Genomic DNA, 22,256 nt, shown 5'->3' with positions numbered 1-22,256 from the left:
AAACTATTCAAACAAGAAGTCAATAGATTTAATGAAATAATACATACATTCGTACCTTACTTTACTAGAGACCTCAAATTGCTGATTAAGTTTTTCAATTAAAAAATAGTACAAGTATTTTCTTAGATATTGCAAACTGCGATTGAGTAGAGCTTTTCCGCTCTGGTGTGCTCTTAGTTCAAAATATTAAGAAAATGTAGAAATTCATCTTTGTTAAAACCACCACACAACTAAAATTACTTTGGATAGCAGATCTTGATCAATCAAACGAAACATGTAATGTGAATCTACCCAGTGGCTCAAGATTGTTTGCACAATTTACATTTACCGATTTACACAAAGCCAACTATTTATCAACGCGTTAAATAAAGAAAATGGTACACGGGCAGCATAACCTAGTATAATTTATAGCTCTGAGTCATATCTTGGTTCATCTTATTCAGGATGAGCAGTCCAATAAATCAGTCCACTGCATGCAAACAAAATTTGATTTCGCAGGAATCAACAAAACATCATCAAACAAGTAGGCAGTATAGTATTTAATCAGTTTCAAGATTCACAGAAGGGAGAAGTGTCAATGTTTCACAAGCTTTTGACTTATGTGATGGAATTGGAAAAAAGTCATTTGAGTATGTTTTAAATTTCAATTTGACAAAAGGACGTCAGCAGAAAATATATGTGGTCGCAATTTGAAACTGTACAGAAAATGATTATTAACTTACCGTAAGGACTGAGAAATCAGAACCATAACACTAACATTTTTGAACAGATTTTTTCAATATTATGTATGGTTGTTCAAAATTTTCTATTTTTAATGGTTTTCTACACAGTTTCTTCAATAAGGGAAAAATAAGTTATCATTAGGTAATAACCTTTGCCATTCTTACCTGATCAAGACAAAAACACACTGCAAAACGCCTGCAACTCCAGCCCACACGGATGGGGCAGATTTGTCAAGTGAATCTTGGATAAGTAAACCCGCTGATCCAGCTAAAGAAACAAAGGACACAACATATGCGATGAAGAGCCACAGCTTCAGCCTGTTAACAATGGTAAAAGATTAAAATATATTTTCAAGACAACACGGTGTAATGAGCCATATGATTCTTAATGCTTAAGGCCTTGAGCTCGGAGGAATAAAATCCTGGGATCATTTTCTCTAGCTGAGGTGAAGCTATATGCAAACATTAAAGCCACCTTTTTTTTTATTATTTAGTATAAACCCTCCCTCCACTCATAAAATTGTAAGAGTTTACTTAATTTAAAAATGATGTTTACAAAATAAATCAAAGCATCTAAACATGATTCAGTACTATGAACTTAGTAAAAATTCAATTTACTAACTCAGTAATAAAGCAAATGACAATAACAATTTAAGACGCAAGACTGCAAGATAAGATCAGACAGCTCCTGAAAGAAAAATTTCGTTTATCTAAAACCAACCAAATGACTAATAATCTCCCCTCAATAAATGTCAACCTATTGTTAGTCACCCAAATGGATCAACACCATCAAGCAAGAGCAATCCAACCATCCTTGCCGCCATCTAAAACACATCCATGTTATCTCCTAGGGAAGACAAAAAAACCAACACCTCCACGCCCACTGCATCCCCACTGTTATGGACCATAATATTTTGTTTCTCCCAAATTTGATCCATCTCTTGTAGCAGAGATGACTTTCCAACAAAGCAAACTTAGCTTCCAATTATTCAACTCTACTCATCATCGGAAGGCCCAACCAATTGATGGAGCACTAGAATTAAGAACTGGTGTAAGATTGTTACTTAAACAGGAAGGAGAACTGAATCACTTGCAAGAGAAAACCAAAGCCTCCGTTTCTTCGAGAGAGACTCTAAGACTAACCTTCTCTCCCACTACTCATCTCCTTACAATCATATTGCCTGGCCTAACTAAAATGCCAACTCAGGAGCATAATTCACTAACCCGCTCCCCCCCCCCCCCCCCCGGGCATTTTTTTGCGAGTATAGACCTTCTAAATCATTGACTTTCCAGGGCTCAGGTAAAATAACTAGTCCGCAATTAGTTCAACCACACTGCTTAAATCAAATCCCCGATCAGTGCTCTATCAACAAGTGTGGACTTGATTAATGAAACTTTGTACTTGTTTCCAAGATGTCTATTGGGTGCATGATTCTCTCCCTTCAAGATTCCAATCCTAGTCATTACATCAAATAGATATCAAAAATATATTTCTTCTGTGTGACCTTAAGGAAGCTTATATCAAATTTCCAATTGGAATGTCAAACTATCACCTATGCATTCCACAAACTAAACACTTTTATACAGCTAAAGGCCCCATACATATGGTTTTGATCCATGCTATTAAGCTTGTCATTCATTCAAAACTATTACGATATATTTTTCTAAAAGGACTTTTAAGGCATTGTGTCGATGACCTAGAATGATCACATGTTTAAGTGGATGATATTATGGTTAAGGTCTGAACATTTTGTCATGTGTCTCTTTGCAATTAAACAACTGCTGTTTTTAACTTTCTACGTAAAAGAATTTGGTCACTTCACTGGTTATTGGGGGGTAGGCGTGCATTACAACACAAATACATTTATAATACAACACAAGTATATTCCTTTATTAACACCCCAAAAGAAAATATTGATAGAGTGAAGGTAGCCTTCTTGCCATCCCCACTTTATATCGCAAGCTAGGTGGTAATCCTATCAGCCAACACATTGCTTGACTGGACATTGTAGTTAGCTTGCAAGTTCGTGCAACCCTTCAGCGTTTCCCCCTCTGAGAAATGTACCACATCAACCATTACCTCCTTGGCACCTTCAAGAGTGGCATACGCTTATTCTTCGATGCCGGTTCATAGGTTCAGCTCAAAATATCAAATGATGTTGATTGGGCTGAATGTCTAGGCACAATGAAATCTACTAATGACTGGAATATGTTTTATTTTGATGCTCCAAAATCATGGAATCACAGGAAAAAAAATGTTTGTTCCATAAGGCTCTGTTTGCAAGTTTGGAGGAGAGGGGAAGGGAGGCTTTAGGTGGAGGTGATTAGAGAGGGAAATAGAGAAGTTTTTCACAATTTTTGAGATGGTGTTTTTTGTAGAGAATGATAATTTAATGTTTATCATTAATATATTTTAAATTTTTAGAGTATTATAACAACATAGATTATAATTGAGAATAACTTATCTACACCCTTCAAAACTCTCCTCCAATACAGTTTTTGAGTTCCCTTTCCACTCCATTCTTTGTTGATTTCAAAGTCCTCTCCTCCCCTTCCCTCTAAACTCCCAAACAAAGCCTAAATCTTTCACTGAAGTGGCAGAGCATTGAGCAATGTCTACCACATGCTCGGTGATAATTTGGTTGTGTGGTCTTCTCACTGTTTCTCAAGCACAGACAGCTTCACTAATGCTAACAACAGAAGTTCCATAGAAATTGCAACTTTGCAACAAGGTTTACCATAAAAAATGCAGGTCAATTGTCACTATCAAAGAATCATGTAGCCACAGAGTTATCACTACATCTTGTGTTTTGACATTTGTTCAGCCTACAGATCGCTGACATCTTCAACAAATCTTTGACATGTCAGTGCCACAATTTCCTAGTTAGAAACACGATGCTTGTAGACTTACTAGCATCAATTTGAGGAGAGATTTCAGTGGAATTTATTGGAAAAATTATCTACTCATTTTAAACCAAAAAACTCGTAAACATCAATCAGCTAGCCATTTAAACCCAACAAAGTTTTGTGTGTTCCAATTTACGTGTGATGAATTGTGAATATATAAATTCTTAACCAATTTCGAAGTTAAAGAATATCATCATAATCAACCAGTCAGAAAACAAGCAAAAATTAAGCAATCAAGTACCTCCACTCTCCTTCATCATAAGGAGAATAATCAATATCTTCTTTTCTAACGCAATTGAACATCAAACCCCCTAGAGATGCAAAAATTCCTTCGTAAACAACAATCAAAAGCACAATCAATTAATTGAAACCCTAAAACTGAAAGATAGAGAAAGAGAAGGATACGAAACTCACCAGGAAGATAGTGGAGGAAGGGAACGGTTGTGGAGCTGCATACGACGGCGTCGAGCCAGATCCACCAGCCGGCACCGAAAACAGCGCCGGCGACGCCAGGGCCGAAAATCGCCCATAATTCAATCAAGTCCATTTTATCTTAACCGTCGCAACTAAACCCAACACAGACGCAAACTCTGAGTTATCAACTCTCTACTTACTTTATTGCGAGTTCCATCAACAACCCGAATATAAATAAAAATTAATTAATTAATTAAAAATTATTAATTTTAGGTTAAATTAATTTGACTAAAATAATTTTTCGGTTTCCTAGTATAATTCACATAACTTCTCATATTTCTTTAAAATTTTGGTATTTACAAACTATTTTTTATTTTTATAAAATTAAAATAAATTAAAAATTATATACAATCTATATTAAATTCATTCGTTTTCCCCAAATAATGATTCTCAACGTCAATAAATAAATTCTAAGTTCTAAATCAACCAATCATAATGACGTCTCAAATTGAAGGAACTATGTGTTTCATACTCCTGCGCCAAATCGTAGTAGGTTTTAATTTTTTTCAACAAAACGTAATAGCAATCGATAAAGTTATGTCGAGAAGTGGTGAAATCTTGTAGAATTATGACGCTTTATCGGCTTGGATAACATATTTTTCAAAATTTTGTTCAAGATATGCATACATTAATTACTATTTCGGTAGAAAAATACATTTTTGTCGAATACATTATGTGTATGGTCAGGTTCGTCTCAGTTTTTTGGAGGTCCTGTCTAGGTTAGTCAAAGTTCAACTATGACAAAATAATTATGAGGCTCTGTTTAGTTACATCTTAAGCGTTAAAAATTTGAGGCATGTGCGGTAGCCCGTCTTGCACGCCTTCAAAGACGTTTCTATTCGTATTTGTATTATAATATGTTATGTGTGACATATATTGGGTGGCCATATTCTCTACGGTTCATGCTTTAAGCGGGTTTATGCTTTGTATGATTCATACTTTGTTAATATTATTGTAATATGTATTATTTTCAGGGGAAAAGACTTAATTCATATCATTAATAAGAAATTGTTCAATACATGTTAGAATATCAATAAAAATATGAAAAATTAGTTAGAGATAGTCACCCTTGTCAAAGCATGAACAACTTCATTAACATCTTATAATATATGTTGGCCCATAATTTTTTTGTTTTCCCAATTTTGTGTCTTATAGGCCAATAAAGGTAAATTCAGTTAGTCTAAGAATCTACCATGAAAAACTTTGATTCATTGCCCTGTAGAGATAGATGCATGAAAAACTTTGATTCATTACCGTGTAGAGATAGATGCATGTGGGAAAGTAAATGAAATATATTAGAAATAGGATGTGGACTTTATGTCGAATATAAAGAATATTAAAGTAGTCAACAAATTTGGTTATTTAAACATCAAATGTATGCAGGACCATCATTGGAAATTTTCATTTGAGTGTGGACTTAGGCCTCTCAACAATTATATAGATATAGGTAAATTTGGGGAAGATCTAAATGCTTATGAATGAGTTGGTATGTATGTTGATCATAGTGTAGATGAACCAATTGGCATAACATAAAAAAAATTAAGTGAGTATGCTGACTTTGAATCAATATATATTGACGTTGGTGTGAGGCGTAGAGACAAATGGTTTTATAATTGAACTTAAAACTTGTATCATGTTTATTATTTATAATAAAATATATTTTTTTATTATGTTTGTTTTAGAGTAATAAAATCCATATAATTGTTAATTAGTTTAATTGAACATTACGTGTAACTTAATTGTGAGACACCACTATCTATATGGTGACATTCTAAATTTTTTTGTAGTCAAGTCTGACTTTCAAATAGGACAAAACTAATGTGTATAGACTATTATGTGAGTGGACTTGTGATAATATATTACATGTTATGAAAATGAGATATTAGTCTTCCCATGGATATAACTATTAAAAGTAATATCTATATTGGGTTGGGTGACTATGAGAAATATTATAGTGTGTTATGTAAGTGTCATATGTTATTCACATGATGATAGTAGTGGATGTCACTCTTTGACTTGAAATCACTATAGTCCTTACTTGAGAAGTTAATCACTTTAGTACCGTAAAGACATTGTTTGTAATAAGATAATTATAAAGTTTGTGAATGGGTACTTAACAAGTCATGTGGAGGGATGTTGGTGACCTACATGATATTTTCCATCCTACATATGCAAGAGTAATATTTATATGTTACTTGATCGAGCATGGTTATATAATGCATGACTATGATGAAATAAATTGGTGTGAGAAACCAAGCTTATTTGTTGTTATTAAGTATATTCGAATATCAAAGAATATAACATTGTATTGTCATGAGTGCAATATATATATATATATATATATATATATATATATATATATATATATATATATATATATATATATATATATATATATATATATATATATATATATATATATATATATATATATATATATATATATATATATATATATATATATATATATGAGCAAAAGAGTAATTACACATCTGATCATTATCATATAAAGGTTATGTCAAATCACATTACTTTTTTCTTTCTTAGGTAGCAACGATGTATTGTTAGACATTTCTCTCTTTATAATATTAAATAAACGATTTAATATTATCGTCGATGTTGCAATAACCTAGAAGGCCGCACACATATTATTGGCAATCATATGACGCACTAACGCTAATCGAATGAATACCCTATACCATAAGCTATGGTGCGTATGAGTGGTTCTATAAATATAATGGTTATACTAAAGTGGAGTTCACGTATTCGTAAATTTTTAAAACTTTAGCACACTTAAACTCTTAGTTTGTGTTGTCTCTATAACTTTTATTCGTACACATCTAGCACTGCAGGCGGAGGAAGCACAGGTTGCATATTGTGTTTGAGTGGAATGGGTGAAAGCATTTTTGTTCGTGTTATGTTTGTGATCTATCTATTTTAACGATTAAAAGGTTGGGCACTATAAGAGATAATTAAGTATTTTATGTCCCATGGTCATTTGTAAGGATCTATCTCAAGGGGATTTTTTTTGTAATTGATACGTTGTGTTTATTGTAATTTTCATTTAATTTCCACGTAACTAACATGTATTTTTTTTTTTTTTGCGAGAAAGGAAAAGTGTACAAGTAAATCAAGAATAGTCATCCACTATAATAAGTGCGTAGTAATTACCACCATAACTTATGGTTCTAGATGAGTCACAAAGATATATGTGTAAAAGAAGTAAAGGTCTATTTGTTTAAATTGTCCATGTGGATATGAACTATTTTGTTATATCATAGTCTTTATCCGTCCTCTTTACTTATTAAACATAGATCATTTGAAGATAATTTAGTAAAATTAATATTATAAGTTGGGATGGTTGTTTAATGAATATTTCATTAGAATAATGCTTATTTTATTTAGTTAGAATAAGTTATAATATTAAGAATATTAGAATAAAATAGGAAGAAGAGAAGAGGGACGTGGGAAGAGACACAGAGGAATATCCATTAGAGAAGCTTCAAAACTCAATAGCTAAGGTAAGAGTGGACTTTCTCTTATATAAGAGATTGCATGATACTATGTGGGTGGGTATTCTAGTCTCTTTAGGATTGTTATTCTTTTCTTTATGTTTTACGTAATTGAAGTGTAATGATGTGATTTTGTTATGTGTTTGGACGAATAAGGTGTTTGTTGGATGATGTGAATTTTGCGTGTTAATGGCAATCAAAGTGTGAAATTGAATGATTTTCTATCAAATTTGGGACTTTGAGACTGTTTTGAAAAGGATTTTTGTAACGTGAAAATTGCAATAAATTGCCACTGTTTCAGTGGTAACTGATTACGGGTTTTGGCATAACCGGTTATGATTGAAATATTTTTCAAAAAAAATCAACTAGACATTTGGGGGGTGTAACTGGTTACAGGTTTTAGCATAACAGGTTACCACTGAAAGGGAAATTATGTACTATTTGTTCTAAAATTGGCGTAAGTAGTTACCACTATTGTGTCATAATTTAAAAAATTCATAACTTGCATTTCGGATATCTGATAAAGGTGTCGTTCGAAGCGTTAGAAAGCTGACGCAATGTACTTTATTTTAAAAATAGTATTGGGGTATGAAAATGATTATTTGTTGCAGGATGGTGATGTATGGTGTGTGTCGTGGTTTGGTAATTATGTACGAACTGTACGTTGATATTTTACATGTTCCTGTAATGCTTTTATGGAATGCTTGTAACATGTATGGTGTTTTGGTGGTTGGTGTTGGTGTAGTATATTGATTAAGGTGAATATTATTGTACATAACTGTTGTTGTTGCATGTCATTTATGAATCATGCAACATGGTGTTTGGACGATGGTCCACTTTTGATGAGCCTCAATATTATGGTGGGAATTAGGTGCGAGTAGCTGGTTCTAGATGGGAATCACTAAAGTATTACCTATGGTGATGGTAATGATTTTTGGCGTGCTCTGATCCTATAGAGGGGATCGGTAGCGAATGAACTTGAGAGTTCATATTTGGTGCCACATGCATTGAAATCACGAAGTTGAGTTTCATTGCATTGCATATATGTTGTATGTTGTTTGGAGTGTGTTTTGTGAAAACTGTTGATTAAATAAAAATAGTGATGTTGGTGTGCTTACATATTATTATGCAATTTCATTATATGATTGTGATTTATTATCCCTTCTGTTTGAATGTTGCCTTTACATGGGCATTGTGCAGATAATCCGCAGTAGAGGCATGAAAGTGAGTGGAAGAGAGTACTCTTCTTTATGCTTTTGTTAAGTCGGCGTATGCTTTGATATGTAGCACTGAGGGGGAGAACGCTGTCTCTTTATTTTATGTTTGGTGGAGATTGTTATGTTATTTTCCTATGGTTGACAATTTCTTACGATTACTTTTGTGATTTTATATGTTGGAGTTTAAAATGAATCGATTGTTTAATGTTTTCTGCTGCTAATAAAATGTTGAAGTTCAAACTTATATCAGGAGTTGTTATATCTTAAATACATGTGTTACATATCTGATTTTATGAGATGGTTGAAGTTGAATGTGGCATCCTAATTGCTTAATTGTTTTAATTTACTATGATTTTTATTTTTAACATTTCGCAGGGGAAACTAGGGTGTTACAACCCACATTGCCCACGAAGAGGATTCGACCAACTAATAAATGATGACACCTTTGATTCCATCAAGTCCACGGGCGTTCGCCTTCCCTTCCTTGAGGATTTTCCAGTGGACTACGAGGTTGTTTCCAACCATCCTTCCCTAAAGTGGTCTAACCTCAATGAGGCCTATCTGTTAATGGTGTTTCTCATGGAGAAAATTGATAGGGAAATGCGTGCTAAGGAACACATTGAGCAAAAGGCAAAGCTATTCAAATACAAAAAAGATTAAGCCAAATGACAAACTCTAATTGATACTTTGCAAATTGAGAAGGCGACCCTGTCAGACAAATTCCAGGAAGTAAATTATAAGTCCTAGGAGTTTGCCTTCAAAGAGCTGGAGTTGTAGGAATCCCTAGAAAAGGCCCTCAACACTAAGGAAAAACTTGAGTACGAGGTATTTATGTCGAAGGAAGATTTGACATAAACCTTAAATATATATTTTGAGAGGGCTAATGAGAAAATAATCTTTCTTCATCCTGGGTTAGTGGGTTAGACTTAGGCCTCATGGATAGGTTTAAGATTGTTCATGATGACTAGTTGGTGGATGTCTCAACTATCTGTCAACCTTCTAGACTCATCGTTTTGTCTACCCCAAATTAGTTAAGTTGAGCGCGAGGGCAACAAGATGGTGGAGGATGCCACGTTGGTGATAACCTCCGTTGCTGATGGTCCTAAAGAAAAGTTGGCTCCTCAATACGGTAAATGACTTGCATACTTCTTCCCTCTTTTCATTATTTTTTTGATGTCTTTGTAAATTTTAAGATTAGAGTGGAAAACGAAAATTGTTAAAAAATTCAAATATAAATATATAAAAAGTAAAAGCAGTCTTTCATCTCGTTCGTTGTCTTCACTACCCGATATTTTTAAGACATTTCTTTATAACGAAAAGTATATACGCACGATTAGTATGATTAGTCACATTACGTGACAAACATACTTGTAAACTTCATAAAGAAAAACCAGTTAAGTATATATAATATTTATAAAGGATTCTATTAATAATTATATGAAAAAAATTAATGAATTCAAAGAATCTTAATATAAAAAGATTTTAAAAACAATTAATGAATTCAAAGAATCTCTAATAAAAAGATTTTTCATTAGTGCAACCCTCTTTTCCTTCAATAAATCCCTTTTCCCGTATTTTTTCATCTATTTTGCGATATTCTTTAGTACAAAGTATTTGCCTAGTTTACAAGTTTTTTTTAAAAAATTCCCTCTCATTAATGTTTTGCCATGTAGTAACTTTTCTTCCGGTACAAGCTATGTAAATTTTTTTATACCGTAAAAAATGATTTCCCAATTATTAAAATTAAACTAAATAACTATTTAAGCGTTGAATTGTTTGAATTTTTAATTTAATTTTTATAAAAAGAATATTTCGCTTTTTGCATTGCTCTTATGAATTAGATGCATATCTGGTAGACACAGTAGGTAGCAGGTAAGTTGCACGTTTTCACCTTCATCAACATGCATGCCACGTGTATTTCAATATGTGGTACACGATATGTAGCGTATGTCATCATCACACCGTATAAAAAACCCTGCTTATAAAAATATCTACACCTTCCAACAGCCTGCAAAAAACGCGAATTCTCTTTCTCTCTCTATTTTATTTTTTAAAATTCTCTCGCTCCTCTCTCTTACGTTTTTTTTTTCATTTAATTTAATTTTAATTTTTGATTTCTCTTTCTAGCCCCATGAAAGTGAAATCGAACTGCACGAAACAAAAATATTTACGAGTCTAAGAAAACGGATCCCAAACAATAACTGAACCCTAACCCTAGAAAACGGGGCTTATCCTCTTCTTCCTTTTTCCGTTCCTTCGTTCACTCCCAAACCCAATTCAACTTCGATTGCGTCTCTCACTTTCTCTCCACTCCACCACAGCCTTTCAATTTCTATAATGGAATGCTTTCGTTCATCTGCACCTTGTTATTGCCGCCGATGACCGGAGAACGATGTTACCGCCGCAAGAATATGGCGGAACAAGCCTCTGCCGCCGTTGCTGACGTCGAGGAGAGGCCTTCACTGGCCAGTTTCCCCGCCTCTTTGGAAATTGATTACTTATCCCAGGCGAGGAAAGCTCTAAGCGAGCGTTGTCCTTTCGATGTTGCTGAGGAGACGTCGACTTCGACTTCTGCTGCTGTTACTCTGCCGAGTGGGTTAGCAAGTTTGTTGAGCCGCCAAGGGGATAGCCGGAAGCGTCAGAAGAAGTCCCATTCTGGTGGCGGTGATAAAAAGAAGAAATCCTCTAGAGCGGCCGAGAAGTTGCGCGGGTTTGATGTTTGGGCTGAGACTGAGGAGTGTTTCAGGGACTTGAACTTGTCTGATATTGACACTTTATTGGAGGCTTCTACTTCTTATAGTTTAGCTTCTCGCGAGTGTTATACAATTCCGCATTTCGGAAATTCTCCAAGGTTTAATGTAGTTAGTAGTGAGGATGAGAAGAAGCATGCGCCATTATTCAATGTAGTTAGTAGTGAGAATGAGAAGAATGTTGTGGAAGAGGTGAACAACGAGAATGGTTCATTGGGAATTGAGTTAAGTGACGTGGTTGAATTGGAAAAAGCTTTGCCTAATGATGACAAGAATTGTGACGCATCTGATTCCTGTGATAGTTTAGAGTGGTTTTTAGGTAGTAGGAATAGGATTTTTTTAGCTTCTGAACGTCCGTCCAAGAAAAGGAAGCTTTTGGGCGGTGATGCTGGTTTGGAGAAAGTTTTAATGACTAAATCTTGTGATGGGGAACAACCTTGTTGTCATTATTGTGGTAGAGGAGATTCTGGCACGGATTCGAACAGGTTAATAGTCTGCGCTTCCTGTAAAGTCGCAGTTCATTGGAAGTGCTATGGTATACAAGATGATGTTGACGAGTCTTGGTTGTGCTCTTGGTGTAAGCAAAAGAGTGAGGTTGATGATTCGGTGAGTCCATGTGTTCTTTGCTCAAAGAAGGGCGGCGCTTTAAAACCAGTTAATAGTGTTGATGAAGCTGTTGAGTCTGCCGAGTTTGTGCACCTGTATTGTTGTCTGTGGATGCCGGAGGTTTACATTGATGATTTAAAGAAGATGGAGCCTGTTATGAATGTGGGAGGTATCAAGGATACCAGAAGAAAATTGGTGTGTAATGTTTGCAAATTGAAATGCGGTGCATGTGTTAGATGCAGTCATGGTACGTTTTGTTGTCTTGTAATATGCTATTTTCTTTTCTTAGGCTAGCATTTGAGTGTCTCAAAAGCTATAGCTTATTGCACAACTGCTAGGACTCTGATATCGTTTAACTCAACTTTTTTGAGTTTCTACTTACAAAATTCCTTATATTTGTCTATTGTCATTTGATTGTTAAGTTCACATTTTTCTTGCTTGTGCTAATATTGAGGGTCTGCTTAAGCTGTTCAAAAATGATTGTGTATTAAGCTTTAGATAGTGGATGAAAATAAGTTCAGTTTCCACCCTGATTATTTGCAATCCTTATTGCAATACTATTTTCATTTTTATGTTATATTGGCGCAGGACATATACTTTTACATCTTGACAGTATGTCTACTCAAAAACCTGCTATTCATTAATTAATTGCTTCCGCATGTATAATCCAGTGCCGGTCAAGTGTTATGTTCTGACTGATAAAAATGCTAAACATTATTTTGCCTGACTAAAGTTAAAGAACATCAGTTATTCGGTCTGGCCTATTCTAGTGGTGACTGTTAAAATACTAATTTGGTTCGACATTAGGGTTGTATTATACATTACATGCCTGCTTCAAGAATGCAAATATTTGGAGATTTTTCATGTTACTTGTCTTGAAGAACATATTTCTTCGTAATTAGTTATGTGCAACTTATTTTGTTATTTTGATTTCTTAACTGTTCCAGACTACAAGTCCCAAACAATCGTGATACTAATAAAATTGAAGGTTAACTTCTTTCAATTTTTCTTATTGCAGTTTCATACAATGCAATTTTGAAGTGAATATCCCAGTCCTTTACTTTTCCTATCTTGTACAGAATTTTGAAATGAAAAGCATGGGGTGACTTTGTAGCCTAAACAGACTTTTTTCTTTTCTTTTCTTTTGTTTTCATTTTTTATGAGGAGTCATGTTTGGTTAAGGTTCTGTGTTAATGTGCACTGCAGCTATTGTCTCTTACCGTGTTTCTAATGTAAGTAGCAAGTATCTCAATGTTCTCCTTTTGATTTGGTGTGTAACTTGTTGTTGCTAGTTGGCATTCATAACCATCTTTTCTTCTTCTTCACGTCGTTTTAGCTCATAACTGTTTCCTTTTATATGGTGTTTTAGGATCCTGCAGAACTTCTTTCCATCCTTTATGTGCAAGGGAAGCTAGACATAGAATGGAGGTTTGGGCAAAGTACGGTAATGATAATGTAAGTTCCTGTAATTTTAAGAACTAAATCTCATCCCCTTTCTGTCCAGTAAACAAGGAAACAACAAATCTAGCAAGTTGTTTATTATCAATATTAGAGTAGTTCCTAATATGCAAATAGTAAATAGTCCCCTCTTTTTTTTTTTTTCGTTACTGTTTTGCTGCAGGAGTTGATTGTCACGTACCTTTTTATGTTATACTTTGTCAGATTGAGTTGCGGGCTTTTTGCTTGAAACACTCAGATCTACAAGAGAAAAGAAACATCTTGCCATTGGGAGGCTCTATTGCAGTTGGCAATGAATTTCCAAAAGCTAATGACCTTCCAGTGACATTGCCAGTAAAAAGTGAACACAAAGTAAAAATTGGTTGCAGCAATGGAGGGTTGGAGTCTGATACCAATCCAGACATGTTGAACCATAATGATGAACCTCCTGACGGAGGATTGTCTGTCTGTACGGTTAGTGCTCAAAATATGTTGGGATGTGGCGCTGCGCCACCACATAATATTGGGGTGGAAGGGAGAACCAATGAGAATGTTAATGCCTCTGATTCCCCCAGTTTTGCACTTGTTTTGAAAAAGGTATTCTGCACATTATTGACAGTCACTGTTTACAGTGAAACTGAAGTTTTGTCAACAACTATTTTTTACCTTGCTTATTCTAAACCTGACATTCACATTTTGCCAGTTGATAGAGAGAGGGAAAGTTGATGTAAACAATGTAGCATTGGAGATTGGCATTTCACCAGATATGTTAACTACAAATATCAATGTAATGCTTGAATTTTATCATGTCCTCTGTGTGAAAAATGATTGTTTGAACAAAATATTTGTTGTTTTTATGCTTCATACATTATAGTTGCAGGAAGGTCATATGGCCCCTGATGTGCAACACAAAATAGTCAATTGGCTAAAAGCCCATGTGTATACTGGAGCATTTCACAATGGTTTAAAAGCCAAAATCAAACCAGCCAATGTATCTATGGATGAAAGTGGAGCTTCAGACGGTTCTGATACCTCGCCGTTATCTGATTCAGGCTTACCGAATCCGGTTGCTGTTAATGTTAAGTCTGTACCACCAAGGAGAAGAACTATCAGTAACATTAGGATTTTGAAGGATAATAAAGTGATATGTTCATCGGAGGGGGTTACTACTAGTGAGAATGGCGTATCAATTGATAAGTTCCTAGTTCCTGAGTGTGAAAATCCAGGAATTTCCAACAAAGCAACAATTCCTGATGCCACTGAAACTGAAACGGTAATATTATGACATGGCCTATTTGGGTTAGAAAATCCATATGACATTTTTTATTTTTATCTGCTGATTTTAATAATCACTAATATTTCTACTGTAACAAAGTAAAAAGTCCTAACGGATTTGTTTGTGAAAACTAAAAGCTTAAAATGAGAGTAGAAAATATTTTCTCATACCAAACAAGTCTTTGTCTTACTAAAATTCATTTTCATTTCACTTTTTGTGTAATTAAGTATTATTTTTATATATAATTTTGGATTATTTAGATAAGCATTTTAGTGGTTCTTTTCTCTGTCATTTTTGAACCACATGGTCAATTTTTTTCTTTTTTCTTCCATTTTGTTTTTTGAAACCCATCTTTCAAAATGATATGTACATATTTTGGCGAGGATTGGTTGAACACAGACATTAAAGTGTATTACAGTGTAATAACATTTCATAATGAGAAGTTTCATTCATTTGTTTCACTTGCTTAATGAGTAGGATAATCAAGAAATCTATCTTTAAAACCATTGGGAGAAGTCCGAATCTAAATAATATCCATCTTTAAAACCTAGTGGAATTTATGTTATTGAAGTAGTAGTAGTACTTGCTTAGTGGGATCACACTTGGTTCCTGTTTACTAAGGGAGATAGTTTTTGCTCTTTTTTCTAATAGCACTTCTTATTCTTGATCTTGACAAATCTTAGCAATGTTTGAACTCATTTTGTTTACTCTATTCTGTTTTTCTCATTCCATGCAGAATATAACAAAGTCTGATGATGTATTTCATGGGGTTCAAGGTACAACTTCATTTTGGAAGCTATCATTTTATGAAATTGAAATAATTTCTTGAGGATTTGATTTTGGTTTACGTTAATTGCAAACATGCTTTAGTTAATTTTGAGTATTTATGACATTTTCTTCCTATGTTATGACTATTTATAGCTACGTTATGCAGGTAATGCTGATAAGCCCTACAAACCCAGCTTATCTGTATGCGTTCCAGATCAGAAGTCTACTACTTATTTGCAGAATGCTTCCATGCTTTCTGATCAGCACTATCCAGCTCATTCTGCTTCAGAGCCACCCGTTCCTGGTTCCACGTGAGCTTCTCAATGTGGCTATTTAATTATATTCAGCTTGTACTGTTATGTCTCTTTGTGTATCAGTCGACAACCTTTGATGTGACTTACTTAGGTTGGCATTCTTCCTTAAAGTCAAAGTTTGTTTTCTGAATGCAGGAAAATGGAAGCAATCTCTAGTTACATTCACCCATACATTAACAAGAAATTACATCATATTCGTGATTGCTTGGCCCCGGAGGATCTTATAGGTGAGATAGATTTGAATATTATCTTTAGGAGTCATTCAGCGTGATTATTTGAATTTCCTGAGCATGCCTAAACCTGTTTATTTAAAAGATACAAACCTATTTATATAATATAATGAGAAAAGGTATATTTAAAATTTCAAATCTCACTGTTTTAAAAGTCCAAATCCTCCTTGGGATGGTATATATACTCATGTATGAAATTAATAGATTTCCATATGATTAGGAATTTAGAACGACCACATACCAAACGATTCAGTTTTTTGTTCAATGTTACTTTTGGACTAGTCTAGTAAATTTCTCTCTCTGCAGGTTTAAGTGGCTACAGAAATTCTTTGGTTGAATCCTCTGGAGCTAATAGCTGCTCAAGTAGGGAAAATCAGCAATTAATTTGCACCGATGTTCACAAGCCTGATCAAGTAAAAGTAAAACAGTTGGTTAGGAATAAAAATATGCAACTTTTGGAATTTTATTCAGAAGATGAGTTGGAGACGGAGCTTTTATATTTTCAGCATAAACTACTACAGAGAGCAGTTGCGAAAAAGAGCCTTACTGGTGTGTGCATCATTTTGTCCTGAATTCTTACCTACTTCATTTTTCTAATTAAACTGAAGTTGAAATATCAGTTGTTGTATCCATGTTCACTTTTAAAGTTGTAGCTATATTTGACCGTTCGATATTCTAATTTTCTAATTGCAGAAAACTTAGTCTACAATGTTGCAAAGGGTTTGCCTCTGGAGATTGATAAAACACATCAACAAAGATGGGATGCTGTGATTGCTAATCAATATCTGCTTGATCTTAGGGAGGCAAAGAAACTGGGTAGAAAAGAAAAAAAGCACAAGGAAGCCCAGGCAGTGTTGGCTGCTGCAACTGCAGCAGCTGCAGCATCTTCCAGGGTTTCTTCTTTTCGTAAAGATACCATTGATGAATCTGTGCAACACGAGGTCATATGTGCTTCTTTTGTCAATAATTATTTTAACACATGGCTTTTATTGACAGTAAAATATAATAATTTTCAGAATTCATTTAAGGTGGATGCTTTAAGCGGGCTAACTGGTGCATGTCCTCAGCCAATGCCACGTGCTAAAGAGACTCTTTCGAGAGTTGCTGTCACTAGAGCTTCATCAGAAAAATATTCGGATTTTTCTCTGCCAAACTCAGATTTTTCTAAGGAGCAGCGTAAATCATGTGATATCTGCAGACGGTTTGAGAATATGTTAAATCCTATCCTAGTCTGTTCTGCTTGCAAGGTTTTAGAACTTAGCCCTGGTCCTTTTTCATGCACTTGTTTCTCTGTTCTTTTCCGTTTATTATTATTTTCTGGTTGCAGGTTGTGGTGCACTCTGTTTGTTATCGCAGTGTGAAAGAAACGACAGGTCCGTGGTTCTGTGAATTGTGTGAAGACTTGTCCAAAAGTACTGGGGCATCTGCTATAAATAGCTGGGAGAAGCCTTACTTTATTGCAGAGTGTGCTCTCTGTGGTGGTACTACCGGTGCGTTTAGGAAATCTTCTGATGGTCAATGGGTTCATGCCTTCTGTGCTGAGGTTACTTTTATTCATATAGTTTATTTGCAATTGTTCTTGTCATCCTTTAATGTCTAAATTTTGTTTAACTGTGATATTTATGATATTTTGCAGTGGCTTTTTGAGTCTACATTCAGAAGAGGACAAATAGATGCAATTGAAGGAATGGTACGTGGATTGCTGGAACAAATGATTCTTATACATTTTGAACTCCAACTACTTAACTCTTGCCTGCTTACTTAAAAAGATCATACAATTATCTTGTCTTACACCTATCTTTGTATATTGTTGAATGACAGGAGACTGTGCGAAAAGGAGTTGATATTTGTTGCGTCTGCCACCGCAGGCACGGTGTTTGTATGAGGGTATAAACTCAGATACTATTTTCCACTTCTATTCTTTTCTCAATCAGCTTGCTTTTGGAATTAAGATTTCTAATTTCTTTGCAATGTTCACATGTGCTGTATGCAGTGTTGTTATGGCCATTGCCTGACCACATTCCATCCATCCTGTGCTAGAAGTGCTGGTTTGTTCATGATTGTGAGGACTGCTGGGGGCAAGATGCAACACAAGGCTTACTGTGAAAAGCATAGTTCGGAGCAGAGAACAAAGGTTTTATTATTTCTTTTGTTGTATAATGTTCACTTTGTTGGCCAACCATAGTGAGATCTTACGTTGCTAGTCCTCACTTTCCCAGGCTGAAACTCCAAAGCATGGTGTTGAAGAATTAAAAAGTATCAAGCAAATTAGGGTGAGACCTTCCTATCTATTTTTCATCTTGATTCCGTACTCATTTTTTTTAAGGCTTGGTAATGGGATTTATTGTCTTTGGATAATATGGAGTAATTTTTGCAAGTTTGTTTTGCATAGTATAGAATGCTGGTCTCTCAAACTATGACGTTATAATAGCTGGCATTTTTTAATCTTTTAATCAATCACATCTAGTATTGAGATTGTGAAGTGTCATATTGAGGGGATTTAAAGGTTTATGAATTAGTTGGTTTGTATGGGTAGAGGTTGCAGGATGAAATTGCCAGCCTTTGTTTTTGTTAACACTTAAATCTTGTTACTCATTTCTACGAATACAGCACACCGATGCATTTTTTTCTCTTATTTTAATAGAAAAATAAATTACATAGTTGAAACTAAATAATTCCATGAACCGGAAATTCTTACTTTTATATTATCCATTTTCCTAGCAACATCAAATTACATGTCAAACAGTTTTTTAATCCTGGGTAACTTATTCCTGAGAATCATTTTTGAATTCTTGAAACAAACCCCCCCAAGAGTTAATTTCCTGTTTTTATTATTCTGATAAAGTACATCATTGCTGGAAAACTAGCCTTATGACTGCAACACGGGGTTCTTTGTGAGTGCAACTTTAGTTCTCATTTCAGCTGAAATGAGTAGTAACTTGACATTTATACATTCAATATTAAGAGTTGTATGTCGTTATTGGTTGTTGATTATGATCAGAGATGGACATGGCAAGAATTAGTTGGTCTGCCGGCCTTTGTTAACACTCGAATCTTGTTCCTCATTTCTACCAATACAGCATGCCGATGCATTTTTTCTCTTATTTTAATATGAAACTAAATAATGAAGTTCTTACTTTTTTAGTTCAAGATATGATTGTTTCTTATTCAAGACATGATTGTTTTGTTTCATATTCAAGACATGATTGTTTCTTATTCATGTAACAATGTCTTGTATATAAAGAGTGGAGATGTTATTATTATATATTCAAAAAATGCCGACTGCACAGATCTTTTTTGTTTATCAAATAACTTGATTATTTCTATATGCATTTGAAACAGGTTGAACTTGAGAGATTACGTCTCCTTTGTGAAAGAATTGTCAAACGGGAAAAAATAAAGGTAAAAATTGAGCATTTTCAAAGCTCTGTCAAGGCTGTAGTGGGGTTTTCACCATTTGTATTATGTTCTTGATGATGTTTATTGTGTCATTTCTAGAGTAATGTGTGAAATCTCTAATATGTGGTATCTGTCTTGTATGGTCATTTTGATTATTGACTTATGGTTCTTTTAATAATGCAGCGGGAGTTGGTTCTATGCTCACATGACATACTTGCCTTTAAAAGAGATCATATTGCTAGGTCTGTGCTTGTTCAGAGTCCTTTCCTCCTTCCAGACGGTAGTTCAGAATCAGCTACAACATCCCTTAAAGCTGCCACAGAGGGATACAGATCATGCAGTGAAGCGCTCCAAAGATCAGATGATGTAACTGTGGATAGTTCAGTTTCTGCTAAGCACCGTGTCAGAGTTGCCGTATCCATGGACACAGACCCAAAATTGGATGATGACTGCTCAACCTCACAAAGTCAATATAACCACAAGATTCCAGAAAAGATGCAATTTTCTGGCAAACAGATTCCTCGTAGAGCTTCTGCTACATCACACAATATCTCTGAGGAGGATGGATGGAGAACCAAATCTCGAAAGGTCTGCAGTAAATTAAGACACTGATGTCTTTATTTTTTTTTAGTTTTCCCTCACTTTTTCCTTGGAAATATTTAATTGGAAGGATGAATTCTGGATTTAGCTGGACAAGATCTCATCCATCATTCTTATTTGCAGTTACAGACTACTGAAACATTTGGAAAAGAGCTTGTTATGACATCAGATGAAGCATCTATGAAGAATTCAAGGCTGCCTAAAGGATATGCATATGTTCCTGCGGATTGCCTATCAAATGACAAGCAGTCTAATGAAGATGTATATGCTAGTGGACCAGGGGAACATGACAGGTAGAGCGACGTATCCCAACCTAGTCAGTCTGGTTCTTTTATCTTCCCCCCAAGGCTGACATCCACAATATGCGATGCCATGCCATTTTGCTCGGGGAATTGTATGAGTATGGCAAAGTGTAGGAACAAGACTCTGGTTACTGTATTGTTGCAGAACACTGCATTCTGCTCTGGCGAGGAAGTTTTGTTAACATTGTTGTACATTCATTGTGATAGTATGCTGTATAGTGGATGAGTATTTCTTGGATTTACTTGTGTTTGGAAGGGGGTGCATTGAAACAAAAGCTTCCCCTCTTGTAAACCATACTAGGGAAGATATGTAAAGTTGATGTACATATTATGACAGTCGCATCGAAAGGCATCATATTGCTTGGCATCATATTGGACCGAGCATATTGTGTAACCTCCTAATTTTTTCCCTTCCTTATACTACTGCATTCTACTAATTGATCTTAACTGATTGTCATTTGTAATAATTTTAGCTGCTAAATTTGACTGTATTTTTATCTAGTTAATGATAAGCGTACAACAATAAGCATTTGAGCTCGTTGAGTTGCTCAACCATTTGGCATTAACATTTGTGTATATTTATCATCATTACCAATTACCAACCAATTATTTATGCTAGAGAAAGAGAATGTTTGTTTAGTTTTAGTTGTTGTGCTAAGTTGTCGCCTCCTGCTGTGGTTATTGGTTTAATGTTGTCTAGTTGAGACAATTTCCAATACTTCATATTTCTGTTTTTTGGTTGGTATACCGTTTGTTAGTGTTGATTTATACCATAAGTACGACTTGGAGAGATTAAAGATAATGTCATGCACTGCTGCTAGAAAATAAAATACTAAATTTACACGCTGACCATTTGGTTTTTTTAGTCATAATAATCCCTTTCAGCTTGCAACTGACTAATTCTCTAACCTTGATATAATATTTTAAGTTTGTTGATTATGGATGTAAATTTACGCTGATCATCCTGTTTATAAAAGTATAATCATTTCCACCAAACTACACTATTTTTTTTAATCTGTAATCATGTTTTATGCATATTCGAGACATCAGCACCATTTCTTAAGACATACTACATATTAAGTTATCAGTCTAACTGAATTGATCTTGTACAACTGTTGATCACATTTCTGTTAAATACTGTTTATACAGTGGGCATTAAATTGTTGACTTGAGAACAGGCATTGGGTGATCCTTCAACCTTTATCTCCAGCTTCACAAATAATTAATTCTATTATTTTTCTTGCACAATGTTGAATGTTGACTTCCAAAACGGATTGGCAAGCCTTTAATATTGAAGTTGCAGAATCATTTCAACATGAGAATGGACACAATCAATTAACTATTCCGATAACATTGAAATAAACTTACAAGGAGTGTTATTTTAATATGTATATATCGGACTTTTTAAATTGACGGAGTCTAATTTAGCCAATAATTGCTCATATTGTTTTATTTGCCCCCGACGATAAGTATAAGTATAAGTTATTTAAAGAATTAATTAACTAAACTTCTCAATAAAAAATGAAATTACCCCAATTAAAAAAAATTAGTTAAAGAATTTAGTTCTTTATTCTAAAATGTTGCTCCTATGTTTGTTTCTAGCTTTTGCTCCCATATGAAAAATTACAAGTGTCATGACTCCTCCAAAATAGATATTTCTAAAAAAAAACCACATTTATTGGATCCCTTCTTGCATTGACATGATATCATTTGACCTTGACAACCTCACAAATAAGGATGAC

The 22,256-nt window shown here is 34.5% G+C and overlaps 2 protein-coding genes across 4 annotated transcripts; one reads left to right on the top strand and one right to left on the bottom strand.

The window, feature by feature from the left end:
- Positions 1–255: 255 nt before the first annotated feature.
- LOC131627373 (uncharacterized) lies at positions 256–4,256 on the bottom strand. 2 transcript variants are annotated; one of them, XM_058898220.1, is made up of 4 exons: positions 4,044–4,256; positions 3,871–3,940; positions 888–1,040; positions 256–469 (listed from the first exon to the last, which is right to left on the bottom strand). In XM_058898220.1, the coding sequence occupies exons 1-4, from the start codon at positions 4,174–4,176 to the stop codon at positions 436–438; spliced, it is 390 nt and encodes a 129-aa protein (XP_058754203.1). In that variant the 5' UTR covers positions 4,177–4,256; the 3' UTR covers positions 256–435. The 2 variants fall into 2 exon arrangements, with proteins under 2 accessions (XP_058754203.1, XP_058754202.1); XM_058898219.1 differs by having other exon boundaries at positions 3,871–3,958; positions 4,044–4,254.
- Positions 4,257–10,857: 6,601 nt separating this feature from the next.
- On the top strand, positions 10,858–20,961 carry LOC131627372 (uncharacterized). Of its 2 annotated transcripts, none has more exons than XM_058898217.1 (19): positions 10,858–12,435; positions 13,558–13,643; positions 13,851–14,222; positions 14,329–14,412; positions 14,506–14,898; positions 15,638–15,677; positions 15,836–15,980; positions 16,119–16,210; positions 16,520–16,762; positions 16,907–17,154; positions 17,230–17,460; positions 17,541–17,756; positions 17,850–17,903; positions 18,035–18,100; positions 18,207–18,347; positions 18,433–18,486; positions 19,556–19,615; positions 19,796–20,200; positions 20,336–20,961. In XM_058898217.1, exons 1-19 carry the CDS (start codon positions 11,175–11,177, stop codon positions 20,507–20,509), a joined length of 4,365 nt encoding a protein of 1,454 aa, XP_058754200.1. In that variant the 5' UTR covers positions 10,858–11,174; the 3' UTR covers positions 20,510–20,961. The 2 variants fall into 2 exon arrangements, with proteins under 2 accessions (XP_058754200.1, XP_058754199.1); XM_058898216.1 differs by having other exon boundaries at positions 14,500–14,898.
- Positions 20,962–22,256: the final 1,295 nt, after the last annotated feature.

Source organism: Vicia villosa, unplaced genomic scaffold, assembly GCF_029867415.1.
Source record: "Vicia villosa cultivar HV-30 ecotype Madison, WI unplaced genomic scaffold, Vvil1.0 ctg.000359F_1_1, whole genome shotgun sequence".
NCBI lineage: Eukaryota > Viridiplantae > Streptophyta > Magnoliopsida > Fabales > Fabaceae > Vicia > Vicia villosa.
The sequence above is the reverse complement of the archived record's forward strand: the minus strand, read 5'-3'. Positions and strand labels throughout refer to the sequence as shown.